This window comes from Astyanax mexicanus, chromosome 8 (assembly GCF_023375975.1).
Source record: "Astyanax mexicanus isolate ESR-SI-001 chromosome 8, AstMex3_surface, whole genome shotgun sequence".
Taxonomy (NCBI): Eukaryota; Metazoa; Chordata; class Actinopteri; order Characiformes; family Acestrorhamphidae; genus Astyanax; species Astyanax mexicanus.
Window position 1 is genome coordinate 49,204,104 of NC_064415.1, and position 13,941 is coordinate 49,218,044.

The following is a 13,941-nucleotide window of genomic DNA, read 5'->3' on the forward strand; positions in this document are numbered from 1 at the left end:
TTATTAGAATTAAGATTTTGAATCTGGTAAAGCTTTATATTCTGTCTTTAAGCTACTGCTTTGAGGATTCACTATTTCATTTTGATCTTTTAGAATTCGTTAGATTATATTTCTTTTAGCATTTTGAGCTTAGTTTAGTTGGTTATTTTCCTATTTTACATCTATTTTTCTGTTTTTATTAAATGTTGTTATTAGCTTATTAGCTTCTAGCTTGTTAGCATACAGAACGTTTCCCTGGTCTTTTAAATGAATGTTTATTTATTAATTATAATATAATATAATTGCTGTATCTAATTTTAAGCCAGACAGACACTGTGTGATTTTTTTAATCAGGTGCTGAGACCTCATTCGCATGTTTGAATGGTTTGTCCTGTACGAAAACGCACCTGATATATGCTGACACTGTAGTCTGACTGGCAGACTGAGAGACTGAATGTCATGCAGCCCCAAAGCAATAGAATTAGCGCCAGATCCCCGCGAGCCCCGCACCTATTAATCCACCTGCGGAGCTTCAAACGCGCAGATGAGCGCATCACTTTCCTCAGCTGGTCGGGCTCCAGGAAATAGTCTGTGATGTCATCTGTTTTTTAATACTATTTTAATTTTATATAAAGCTATTGCATGATAATCACCATATAGCTAAGTAACCAAGTCTTATTGTTAACGAAACTTCTCATTAACTGAAACGAATAAAAACGGTGATTAAAAGAAAAAAAACTAAAACGAACTGAAATTACAGATTAAATACCCTCAGTTTCGTGTTTGTTAATTTATTTATAATTGATTTATATAAATGTGGTATATCATGATATATATCGTTATTGTGATATATATATATATAAAATATTTTTCCCATATCGCCCAGCACTACTTTTAAGTCAAATTAATTACCTTTTAAATCTTTATTTGATTTAAATTGGAATTAAACGTGTTTAGGTGAAGGGTGTTCTGTTAACTTACCAACATATACTTGTACTTATATGTAATAAAAAGTCATTGTAAGATCTAGCTGCTGTTTTATTTATTCAAATTCCTGCTCCATGGAAAAAATGGGCTGGATTTGGGCACGAAACTCCCGGGCTGAAAAAAGGGCCCACTCCGGCCCTGAATTAAATGTTTTACCGTTTTTTTTTTTTTTGCGTAACCACCGCGGTAAATAAAGTGCGGGGAAAATTTAGTTTGCGCACTTAAACAAAGCGAAAATATTCTACTCTGCACGCATTATAAATATGTTTTGCATTTTTATTTAGGATTCAGGAAAAATATGATCGCTGTAGGACGCCTGCTCATAAAAATGGGCACAATTGCTAAATCGTGTTATTATTATTATTATTATTATTATTATTACTACTACTATTATTTACAAAATCCAAAAGATTTACAGATGTTTTGTTTGAATGTTCTACATAAAACGTTTATTATTGTTATTATTATTATTATTATTATTATTATTATTATTATCATTATCCTATATTAGACTGTACTATTTATTTTATTAAAAATGTTTATTCTTTAAATTAATAAAATATTTCAGTTACTGTCACCAAGAACATTATTATAAACACACCCTGTAGCTAAATGGCCTAACAAAGTACTACAGTATATTAAGCTAACTAAAATAGAATATGTCAACATCTAATAATAAGTACTTGTAACTTTCTGACAGGTAATATTCTCACTCTAATGGTAACCTAATCCTAATCAAATATTATATACAGTTATCTTTCACTAGTGGCATCAAATATTTTCTAAGGTGATGTTATCGTAAAACAGTACTGAGGGAGCTGTGCTGAGCTGTGAAATGGTAAATTCATGTGCGTTGTGTCTGACCCGTGTGTGTAAACCTGTGTAAGGAGAATGAAAATGAAGATTTGTGCAAAAGAAACACTCATTCATAAATTCGTCAATTAAATTCTGAACGACGGAATTAATGCGTTGCTAAAATATATCATAGAACCACACAGCCATACTTGAAGTAGCATAGAAAATGAATGTGGCTCATTTTAGACCCACGCTGCCCGTTTGAGTGGCAGCGATACAAAAAGGGCTTTTATTTAAAAAGTAAGAAAGCAAAAAATAATATAAGGATGTACCATGATCAAAAACAATTTAATTAAGGAATACCTTGAATACTGAATGATTCGGAATATTACGATCTCATAGTTTTTATTTTTTTAAGAGTGACCCTAAAACGTATAGAATCTCTACACAGATCTGCTAAATGTGTTGCTGGATTTTGTGTGTCCGGTTGATTTCCTAATTTCTCCATTTATGCATTCATTCTGTATGCTGTGGTGGTCTCTGTATTGCGCGTTTTATTAAAATCCCCAACGCCTTCGAGAGAGAGTGTGCGTGTGTTGGCTGGCTCAGGTCTTGCGGCATCAGACAAATTAAACATGATTACTAAATAGGCCAGCAATGAAAGAGTTGATAAAAAATAAGTACATTTGATTACATTTTGTTATGTTTTAATCAGGGACTACATTTTGCAAAGCCCAGTTTAGCCAGAAATACATGAATCTAGCACATCTAATAACACTGCAGACATTTGAAGCACTTGGGGGCTTTTATTTTAACAGGAGATATAGTTCCCTGACAGAGTCAGAGGGCTGAACTGCTTGGAGAAGGAGGGGATATGTATATTCTGTCCGTTTTTGCATATGGAACGCCTGGAGGCGTTATGAAAACGCGTGGTGGCATTATGTAAGCGCCTGGCGCCGCCACACGCTCTTAAACGCCTGGCGGCGCCTCGCGTTAGTTCCAAGGCGTAAAAGTAAGCCCTGCACGGCGTTTTGGACGGCGTTTTTTAAGTATTACACACGCTTTAAGCGCCGTCAGACCCAGGCGAATTCTGACCCATTTGGCTTGCCATACACTGTAAATGAATCGCGCGTGCCCACAGCCGCCGCTGATTGACCCCGCTCTGTATTTACAGAGCAGAAGTATAAATATTAATGTGTCTTCAGTGTGACACAAACAGAAATCACTTAATTTAACTCACACAGTCTCAGTCATTCACTCACCTCATTCACCACATAGCCTGTCACTCACCTCCACAGTGTCTGCCTCTTTATAAAAAGCTAAATATCTATTGAACAATTTGTCTATGATAGGTAGAAGAAAACGTAAAAAAAATAAAATAAAATAAAACAAAGCTAAATACAAAGCTAAAAATAAATAAATTAATAAAACAAAGCTAAATATCTATTGAACCATTGAACAATTTGTCTATGATAGGTTTAAAAATAAAGAAAACTTAAGAAAACGTAAAAAATAAAATAAAACAAACAAACAAACAAAAAAAACGAAAAAAAAAAAAACGTAGAATATCAGTTCCGGCTAACTGCTGCTCTTATAATAACATTTAAGAACATGGTTAAAAACTAATTTATGTAATTCACGTAAAAATGAAGTTACTGTAAAAATGTGACCTCCTATTTAAAAAACAACAGAAATTGTTCATTTGTAACATTTCTAACACATTTATGGTTAGACTCACTTTTTAGACTCACTTTTTTCTCTCCCACAACCCTAATGCTTTACATTTTTTGGACAGCCAATAGCTACTTTCCTTACTGAGGAGTTGGCAACACTGGAACAATTTAACACTTTAACTGACCAGACAAGAGAATTACTCCCCCAGTAAATCACCTCAGGTTTATAAGTACATCATAGGGTTTATAAGTAGCCCGTAAATCTCCTGTTCATCTTAAATAAAGCAGAATGAAAGTGTTGATCAGAGATAACTAGGAGAAAATGATCCTCCAGCTCCTGGATGAAGCTGCTTGTGTGTGATGTTAAATGCTGCTCCTTCTGAATCGGTTTCTGTGTGTCTAAGAGTAAATGTAGAGCAGTGTGAAGGTGAAGAGTGGAACATCTCCATACCTGCAGCAGGTGAGCTGATGGTGTTCCTCCAGCAGAGCAGTCTGAGTACAGAGGTGTGGAGCTGCTGATCAGAGCTGGATCTTCTGCTGCTCCACTTTACTGGAGACCGGGGGAAACTCTAACCACCCTTCCATATTCACCTACAGAGAATACAGTCTTCATTTTAAACCACAGCAAACATCTGTCCAAAGCGCTGAAACTATTAGAACATGTCCAATCAATACATCACAAATGACTCTGTTACTTGATTACTTGTTACTTGATCCAATACAATAAACAGCCCTGAATCCACCTTAACCTCCAACAGTCTGCTAATGTGTTTCTGCACTAAAGAGCCCCAGCTACAGACCTCCGGAAACAATGGCGTTACATCCGCCATGACAAGTAGCTGTCAAAATAAAAGCCTTGCAGCGCTGTGAGGGTTACCTTCATAGACAGTATATACATAGATACCGCATAGTCTGCCTCCTGGCCAGTGATGTCAGTAACGCGTTACTCTAATCTGACCCTTTTTTTCAGTAACGAGTAATCTAACGCGTTACTATTTCCAATCCAGTAATCAGATTAAAGTTACTTATTTAAGTCACTGTACGTTACTCTCTCTCTCTCTCTCTCTCTCTCTCTCTCTCTCCACCTCATCTCCTCCACACACACACACACCGCTCCCTTACCCATTCCCCCTCCGCTCTTCCCCAATCACACGAGTCTCGCTTTCTCCCCTGTCTCTCTCTCTCGCGCTCGGCGTGTCTTTAGTTTCCGCCCGTCTTTATACAGGCGTTTTTTTTTGCGGCCGCGTCCCAATTCACTAGCCAGGGCAGCGGTCTGCCACAAATTTGATTGGCAGAGGAGAGCATTTAAAGATTTTACACCACACGTGATTGGAAGTTCACTGTGGCGCAGAGCGCACATACCGTAAAGACAAGAAAAGTTCCGGTGCTTTAAATGAACACTGTCAGAATTAAATCCTTCTCAGTAGTTGGGTCCGGTATGGGTCCGTATTGGACATCGTCTGGGTCCGGACCCGGACCGCAGTCTGCAAATATGTGATCCCTGGTCTAGACCATATACACGGTTCTGTTTTTTAAACCACTCCTTGCTGCCCTGTAGAGAACAACAAGTTCAACAATGTTCAGTTTTACAGTGTTAAATATGTCAGGTCAAGAAAGACTTTCTTTATTTTATATATTTTTTATAAAAACAAGTATTTATGTTTAGTAAAATCAAGAAAGAACATATTTTATTTTTTATTAAAAAAATATTTATGTTAAGTTCATTTTTTATTTTTATAAAAAAAAAACTTATTTTTTTAGGAAATAGTTCAACTTAATAGAGATAAATTGTAGCTGTTAAAAATGCATTTTCCAATAAAGGGAGTATTGGCAAAACTGGTTATAATGTTTATGTTAAGGCGGCGGGAGGTGATGTCTGCAGCTGCTGAAAGTAACTAATAAAGTAACTTGTAAAGTAACTTAGTTACTTTTAAAATCAAGTAGTCCATAAAGTAACTAAGTTACTTTTTAAAGGAGTAATCAGTAATCAGTAATCGGATTACTTTTTCAAAGTAACTATACCATCACTGCTCCTGGCATGCCAGCGTAGTCGTCATGCGCCCCCAGTGCATTTATTTACACTGAGGAAGGCGTTTACTACACCTATAATAATCACTACTCTACCAATTTTTTACCCGATTTTCACAAGGTTTGGTTTGTCACAAACTGTAGAGATGTAGTTATGATACAGGACTCCGTCACACATTACAAATACCTACTTTCATGCAAAAATAATTTAGTATAATGCTCTTTAAGGGTATAAATTAATAAATATTACATTAATATGTACACACATGCACAAAAATAAATACACACATTATATATATATATACAATATAGAGGGGGTGGCCCATTGGCCCATCTTCAATATAGTCAGTGGACTGAACCAATCAGGATATAGGACGAAAGCGGCCCCACCCTCTCTCTGTGTGGTCCGCTGTAACTCCTGCTAAGTTCAGTGTTGAGCGCATATGTTAAAGGAGAGGCAGTACAGAGAAACAGAAGCAGCAGAAAGCAGGTGCGGAGAAGTTACGCGCCAAGAAAGAGTCTCACTGTAGCTGCTACAAAACTTTTAAAAATCACAGACATGTTCGCTGCTGTAGCCTTAGCATTATCTGTGAAGACAGGAGCAGCACACAAACAGGGAGAGCAGCAGCCAGATATGCAGGCTTGTGACAGAAACAGAAAACTTTGAGGTGATGGAGGCAACGTTAGTAATGGCTATTGATTAGTATCAATATTAATTGGTATTTACATACTTCTCAAAATCTGGCAGCCACGCCCGCTTATTCTGATAAAATAGTAAGACTGAGAAGTGTTGGATAAACAGCATGTGTCCATTTTAGGCTGAATCATAGCATTTTAGATATTAAGGTTAAAGGTGGTTAAAAGGCTGCTGTTTGAATTTGTAGTCTCTATGCTGCGGTTCAACATGTTTTATAAAGCACTCAAACAAGTGAAATAACAGATTCTAAAACTGATTAATATTGACTAATTTTGAGGGGCCAGTCTAAACCAAAAATGCCAGGGTCGATTTTTTGTCCCAGTCCAGCCCCGGACATATTAAACAAATTCCTCAGTGTAAATTAATGCACTGGGGCACAAGGTTGCCTCCTCCAATATGGTGGCCACGCTCACATGCCAGCCTCAGTCGATGCGGCATCTATGTATATGATGGATTACCGCCACTAACTGAGCTGGAGTGTGAAGAAAGACTTCAGGTTAATTAACTATTTACAGAAAATGAGAAATGGTCAGATTAACAAAAAAAGATGCAGTGCTTTCAAACCTCAAACTAAAGAGAACAAGTTCATATTTATTAAGAAATAACAATACTAAAGTTTTATCAAAGGAACAGTTCAGAATTAATATTTGGTATATAACCCACATTTGTATTCACAGTTTATATTCGTCTTGGCATGTCCACCTGTCTTTCACACTGCTTTTGGGTGACCTTATTCCACTCCTGCCACAAAAAAATTCAAGCAGCTCAGCTTTGTTTGATGGCTTGTGACCATCTATCTTCCTCTTGAATACACATTGATTATCAATAGGGTTCAAGTCTGGAGATTGGGCTGAACATGGCAGGGTCTTGATCTGGTGGTCATTTATCCACACCTTAATTGATCTAGCTGTGAGGAATTGAGCATTCTCTTGCTGGAAAAACTCAAGAGTTGGGGAACATTGCCAGAGTAAAAGGAAGCAAGAGTTTTTTCCAGGATAACCTTGTATGTGGCTTGATTAATTCCCAAAGATGAAACTGCCCAATTTCTGCCTTGCTGCAGCATCTCCAGATCATCACTGATCTTCATCCAAATTTCACATTGGGTGCAAGAAACTTAGGCTTGTACACATCTGCAGGTCTCCATCTTAACATTTAATGGCCAGGTGTTGAGCAAAGCTGCAAAATTGGACTCATCAGAGAAAATGATCTTACTCCAGTCATCATTTTTTGGACTAATTCTTATGGTCTATTGAAAAAACCTCTGGAATGTAATCAAGAGGAAGATGGAAAGTCACAATCTGACATATATAAAGAATTAGAGATCCAAAAAAAAGCTGAAAGTAAAAGTACAAGTATTGTGTTGTGTAGTTTTTACAGAAATAAGTAAAAAGTTATAATATCATATTGTTTATATTATTTCAGATGTTTAGGTTAAAAGATCCACACAATTCCTTTGGCTGTAGCAACAGCACAAGAACAGGAAATAGTACATTTACATAAAGTCTTTATGTACCCTTTCTAAACAAATTTACCCAAAATAGAAGCTAAACTGTAAGTCGTTAGAATATTTTAACAAATTCAACATAAAATGCCCATAGTTGGTCTATAAATGTTGTAAAATCAACTAAAGCTGTCAGTGGCCAAGGGATTAGAGCAGCTTTATCAAACCCAGTGACATTACAGAGCACCTACCACTGTGGCTTTAGTAATAATGTGGGTTCGGAATTGGATTTCTGGGATCACAGGTTTAGGGGTGTTGAGCACCCATCAAATCAATTCAGACACACAAACTATTACAGTACAGGGGCAAGTGTGTTAATTTTTTTTATTTTAATATTTCTATCAAAAAATACCTCCTGAAGCTTTGTTATTTGGTCTTATTTAACCATCTAAAAGTGAAAAACTACTCAAAACTTAGTATGGATTTTTCTGGGGATCTGCTCACACTGAGCAATGAAATACCATATTTATCTTTTACATTTTTTTACCTTATGTTTTCCATATGAATCTGAATATGCCATTTATCTTATAAACCAACCCAATACCTTTGCTATGCCATGCTACAGAGCTCTCTAACTATATATCTATTTTACAAACCAGCTGGACTATTAAACCTAAATGCAAATAGGTTTGAAAACAATGGTTATGTTCTCATCTGGATGACAGATTTCTTCAACAACTTTGCCCATCAAACAAACTTACTCTCTAAATTCATCCTTCCCAGAGTCTAACTCTGAGGCTGTGTTTTCTCCAGTCAATGGAGACTAATAATCAAATTTGATAATCAAAATTAATCCCACAGTCTGAGCAGTGTGTTTCTCATGTGTGAGTGCGTTTGTGTCGCTGGAAATTATACCGCCGATTGAAACTCTTCCCACAGTCTGGGCATTGATATGTTTTTTCTCCAGTGTGAATGACCTGGTGTCTTTTGAATTTGCTCTCATTAACAAAACTCATTCCACAGTCTGAGCAGTCATATAGTTTAACTTCAGTGTGAACCTGTTGGTGTCGCTGGAGAGTACTCTGATGTATAAAATTCATCCCGCACTCTGAGCAGTGAAACGGTTTCTCTCCAGTGTGAATACGCTGGTGTCGCCGGAGACTATACTGGCGATTAAAACTCATTCCACAGTCTGAGCAGTGATACGGTTTCTCTCCAGTGTGAATGCGCTGGTGTTGTTGGAGACCACTCTGATGACAAAAATTCATTCCACATTCTGAACAGTAAAACGGTTTCTCTCCAGTGTGAATGCACTGGTGTCGCTGGAGATGACTCAGTTGATAAAAATTCATGCCACATTCTGAACAGTAATACGGTTTCTCTCCAGTGTGAATGCGTTGGTGTCTTTTGAGACTACTCTGTTGATAAAAATTCAACCCACATTCTGAGCAGTGATAGGGTTTTTCTCCAGTGTGAATGAACTGGTGTTTTTTGAGATGACTCATTTGATAAAATTTCTTCCCACACACTGTGCAGTGATATGGTTTCTCTCCAGTGTGAAAGCGCTGGTGTTGTTTAAGATGACTCTTTTGATAAAAAGTCTTTCCACACTCTGAGCAGGGATATGGTTTCTCTTCAGTGTGAATGCGCTGGTGTTGTTTAAGATAACTCTTTTGATAAAAGGTCTTCCCACACACTGCGCAGTGAAACGGTTTATTTACAGTGTGAACGTGTCTGTGTCTTTGAAGACTAATCGGATTATTAAAACTCTTCCCACAGTCTGAGCAGTGAAACTGTTTCTCTCTAGTGTGAATACGTTTGTGTCGCTGGAGATTATACTGGTGATTAAACTTCATCCCACAGTCTGAGCAGTGAAATGGTTTCTCTCCAGTGTGAATGCGCTGGTGTTGTTGTAGATGACTCAGTTGAGTAAAACTCTTCCCACAGTCTGAGCAGTGGTGAGGTTTCTCCTGGCCTGTACTTTTCTGCCTTAGCTTCTCGGGTGATTGAGAGGATTTTTGCTGAATATTGGAGATTTCTGTGGATGCCATGTTCTCCTTTTTGTTCAGCAGCTTCATATCTTTGGGAAATCTACTGAAAATCTCTTCAGTTCGGAACACTGACACTGGGATCAGGGGAAGCCCTGGAACAGCACAGCATTCATTTCTGGAAGAAATACAGAAAAAAGAAAACCTAAATACAATATAAAATATCAGAAAATCTTAGTTCAGGTAGAAAATGTAAAGTCAACATTTACAAATATTAACAAACCTTCACAAATTTTGGGGTTAAGAGTTACCTTGGATGCATCTTGATTTAAATGCAGATGATTCTGGAACAATTTAAAAATTACAAGAATGAAATTTTAGAAGCCATTAGCTACAACTGAAAGGCAATGATGACGGGAGGAGTAGCATTCAAATATCAGGGTAAGCCACTCTGAGATCCCATTCCTGTGTGTATATAAAGCATTATGAAGCCTATTAAAACGTGTAACTTTCTATTATATACTTAGTCATAGTCAGCCACAATATTAAAATCAGCTAAGTATATATATTACACTGGTAACATTATACTCACTTTCTTGTTTTTGCTTTCCTTGTATCTGGTTTTAATACTGTGGCTGAAGCTTGCTTAACTATAGACCACTGGAGTCCTCTGGTTCTTTTGTAGATGGCGCCATGTAGTTAATGCCCATATTTGGTGTTCCATGTCTAAGCTGACTTTCTCTGTGGCCAGAATAAATGGGCTTTTCAAAAAATTCATCTTCATCACATTATGTGGTAAATAAATATGTTCAGAACACTGTACATTTTGTTTCTATGTACATTTTACTCTTGAACATCACTGGATCCTCTGAATGAGAGTCATAATTAGAATATCACTAGCTTTTAGCTAATGCTACAGCGCACTGAACAATGCAGTTGAGGTTTTCTTAACTCTCTGCAAATGAATTATGATGTGATAAAGTGACATTCTAAACCCACTGACCAAACAAATTCTTCGGAAAAATCACACACACAGGGGTCTGAGGTCCCCGCCTTCTGCCTTGTCAACTTTTCATATCTCCAGCTGGGAGAATCTGAACATAGCAGAGAGACTTACAGTTCCCTCCAAAAGTATTGGAACAGAGAGGCCAATCCTGTTATTTCTGCTATAGACTTGGGTTTGACACTAAAAGATAAATATGAAACAAAAAATCAACATCTCAGTTTTAATTTCCTGGATCTGATACACCACATGTGTCAAACACAAGGCCCGCGGGCCAAATGTGGCCCGCCACGTCTTTTTATGTGGCCCGCGAGAGCTTGTAAAATCTTAGTGTCTATAATAAATAGGTCAGAAGCGTTCTTTGACCAAAAAATACATTTCCCACAATGCTTGTCGATTGTATTACCCGCAAAGTTACGGCTTACTGCCACTACACGGCAGTGTAGTCATTGATGTGGAAACCCTGCCGGAGGGAAGGTGTAACTTCGCGGGTGGAATTGAGACATGTTTATCCCATAATATCCAGAAAAAGAAAAGTTGATGCAGACGGACGGCTGTGCTTCAAGGCGAAAGACCGGTATGCATTTTGTGTTACTGACGAAAATAAACGCTTTTTAGAAGAGATATAAATTATGTGTAAATATTTATAAGACAATAGCTGATAAAATCTGTTTTAATGAGGTTAATAAACATCACTGTGACATCGCTAGTCGCAGTTTCACCTCAGCAAAGGACGAGGAGGTGAATCACTTATCTAACCAGCCTTTACTGATTTCTTCAACAGTCTAACCTTGCAGCCGTGGTGTGTCCACTAAACTCCGTAGTTATAAACATCCTGAGGTTAGCAGCGCGCTAACTGACCTGTTTATAATGTAATCCGAGCAGTGACTCCGGGATGGCTGCTCTAAACTGCTGCTGTTAGCTGCTTGGGCTGAAATATGAACTGTAGAGAGCTGTATTATCCGGTTAGTGGGGTTATTTTATTTCATACACAGAAGAACTTAAAATTTTAAAAACGCTCCAGACTGGCTCAGCTGAGTCCTGTAGCCCGTGGCTGGGCTGTAGCTCTGACTCAGTAAAGACTGTGGGCTTGTGCTGCTGCAGCTCCCACTAGTGGTTGGATGAGGAAATGCTAAATCTGTCACAGCTCACAATTTTTGATTTTATATTTATTAAGCCTCTTTTCAGTATCAAACGTTTTGATCAAAGTTAATATAACTTGTATTTTATGTCATTTCTATTCACTTGTATAGTTTGGTTCTTGATTGATGGAGTTTTTGGATTTCATAACAGGATTTATGTTAATAGAGCAACAAGCAAACATTTTTTCCATGCAACTGTAATATTTGATTGAATAAATAATATATTGAGAGTTATTTAACATTAAGGAGTAATTACATTCATTTACATATATTACATTTGGTTACATTTTCTTATATTTATAAGTTACATCTGGCCCTCGGAGGACAGCCAATGTGGCCCTCGGCCAAAATGAGTTTGACACCCCTGTGATACACAGTACAGAAGATAGAACCTTTTATCTAAACCCCACTGTATGTAGGATCTGTTGTTAGATATTCAATGTGGATTATGGTTGTAGTTCACTTGAGTTATTTACCCATTATCTTCACAACACCGGATTGTAGCTAACGGTCCAATGCTAGCTAGGCTAACAGACTGCATATTTTAATAAAGATGGCTAACGGCTAACTAGCGATGCTAACTGTATTTCCAAGCAACATTAATCACTGTTTTTAACAACAGATGGGTGTGTTTGTGCTGCTTGGTGTGCTTTTATAGAACATGTGGATTATGACTATCGTTTACTCCAGTCTGTAGTTAATAAGTTAACTTAAAAAAAAACAGAATGCAGCTGTTGGTCCAATGCTAGCTAGGCTAACAGGCTGGTGATGTTAATAGAGATGGCTAGCAGCTAACTGACCATGCTAGCTGTATTTCTGTGCTAAATTAATCACTGTTTTCTTAATTAATTATGTTGAAAGCATACCTCAGTAAAGGGGATATCTCTACAGTTAGCATTAAGTAGTTTAGTAGTTAACTTTAATCCACCAGACAAGAGAATTATTCCGTGAATAAATCACCGCTCAGGGTTTGTAGGTAGCCCCTAAATCTCCTGTTCATCTTAAATAAAGCAGAATGAAAGTGTTGATCAGAGATAACTAGGAGAAGATGATCCTCCAGCTCCTGGATGAAGCTGCTTGTGTGTGATGTTAAATGCTGCTCCTTCTGAATGTGTTTCTGTGTGTCTAAGAGTAAATGTAGAGCAGTGTGAAGGTGAAGAGTGGAACATCTCCATACCTGCAGCAGGTGAGCTGATGGTGTTCCTCCAGCAGAGCAGTCTGAGTACAGAGGTGTGGAGCTGCTGATCAGAGCTGGATCTTCTGCTACTCCACTTTACTGGAGACGGGGGGGGGAAACTCTAACCACCCTTCCATATTCACCTACAGAGAATACAGTCTTCATTTTAAACCACAGCAAACATCTGTCCAAAGCGCTGAAACTATTAGAACATGTCCAATCAGTACATCACAATGACTCTGTTACTTGTTCTGAATACAATAAACAACCCTGAATCTACCTTAATCTCTAACAGTCTGCTACTGTGTTTCTAAACTAAAACCCCCAGCTGCAGAATCCCGGAGCCAATGGCGTTACATCCGACAAGTAGCTGTCAAAATAAAAGTCCTGCAGCGTTGTGAGGACTACATATTTCAAGTAATAGTAGATCCGTTGTGGCCTTATGGTAAAATCATGAGAATGTATGGTGTTTGGGTCTGTGGGTCTGTTTCATTTTGATTTTGTTTGAGTTTGAGATACTATCTCATTAATTGAGATATTAGTAGACCGTGCAGTGACAGAAGCAGGTGAGACAGAGACTCAAAATAGATGCTGTCATTGGGGACTATTCAGACGTGGATTCACAAATCATGAAATATTGGTGTTTTAGAGAAATCACACAATATAAAAAATAAGCCTCAGGACATTGGAGAGAAGAGATTAATTGAATAACACTGGACTTTTTAGTGTGTTGAAGAGTGTGGCTGTGGCTCCGACTATGCTCTGTGTTATGAATGGTAGGCTTTCCCCCAAAGCAAACACACTTTCTATCTCAAAATAATAACTTAGTATCTCAAAATTTTGAGATAATATCTCAAAATAATGACTTAGTATCTTAAAATATTTAGATAGTATCTCAAAATAATGACTTAGTACCTCAAAATAATGAGATTGTTTCTCAAAATAATTACTTACTATCTTAAAATAATGACTTAGTATGTCAAAATATTGAGGTAGCAGTTTACTTAAAAATAATTTAAAAATAATAATGC

The 13,941-nt window shown here is 37.4% G+C and overlaps 7 protein-coding genes across 32 annotated transcripts in view; 3 read left to right on the top strand and 4 right to left on the bottom strand.

Moving 5' to 3' along the window:
- Nucleotides 1–4,012, bottom strand: part of LOC103021480 (zinc finger protein 585A) — a 258,231-nt gene extending 254,219 nt beyond the window's left edge. The window contains exon 1 of the mRNA XM_049482388.1: nt 3,886–4,012. The gene's annotated coding sequence lies outside the window, so the exon portion shown is untranslated. The remainder of the gene's footprint in view (nt 1–3,885) is intronic.
- Nucleotides 1–13,941, top strand: part of LOC103036135 (zinc finger protein 239) — a 245,471-nt gene that overhangs the window by 133,964 nt on the left and 97,566 nt on the right. The gene's annotated exons all lie outside the window — the stretch shown is intronic.
- LOC107197278 (zinc finger protein 135) overlaps nt 1–13,941 on the top strand; it is a 142,936-nt gene that overhangs the window by 105,594 nt on the left and 23,401 nt on the right. The gene's annotated exons all lie outside the window — the stretch shown is intronic.
- Nucleotides 1–13,941, top strand: part of LOC111188212 (gastrula zinc finger protein XlCGF49.1) — a 232,620-nt gene that overhangs the window by 86,710 nt on the left and 131,969 nt on the right. The gene's annotated exons all lie outside the window — the stretch shown is intronic.
- LOC111190415 (zinc finger protein OZF-like) overlaps nt 1–13,941 on the bottom strand; it is a 589,012-nt gene that overhangs the window by 32,040 nt on the left and 543,031 nt on the right. For 3 of the 12 annotated variants that reach the window (XR_007440226.1, XR_007440223.1, XR_007440222.1), the window contains exon 2: nt 7,419–9,766. Coding sequence is in view for 1 of the 12 variants with exons in the window: in XM_049482374.1 (XP_049338331.1) it covers nt 8,479–9,766; nt 9,900–9,910 (1,299 nt within the window). In the remaining 11 variants the exon portion in view is untranslated. Of the gene's footprint in view, nt 1–6,730; nt 9,767–9,871; nt 9,933–12,910; nt 13,000–13,941 lie in introns of those variants that run through there. The other 9 variants (XR_007440219.1, XR_007440220.1, XR_007440225.1 and 6 more) reach the window with 7 other exon arrangements.
- LOC103025045 (zinc finger protein 501) overlaps nt 1–13,941 on the bottom strand; it is a 266,885-nt gene that overhangs the window by 32,040 nt on the left and 220,904 nt on the right. For 2 of the 10 annotated variants that reach the window (XR_007440228.1, XM_049482380.1), the window contains exon 1: nt 3,886–3,973. The exons of 4 other annotated variants lie outside the window; for them this stretch is intronic. The gene's annotated coding sequence lies outside the window, so the exon portion shown is untranslated. Of the gene's footprint in view, nt 1–3,885; nt 3,974–12,910; nt 12,999–13,941 lie in introns of those variants that run through there. 4 more of the 10 variants (XM_049482376.1, XM_049482378.1, XM_049482375.1 and 1 more) reach the window with 3 other exon arrangements.
- Nucleotides 1–13,941, bottom strand: part of LOC111197445 (zinc finger protein 239-like) — a 184,162-nt gene that overhangs the window by 28,710 nt on the left and 141,511 nt on the right. The window lies entirely within an intron of this gene.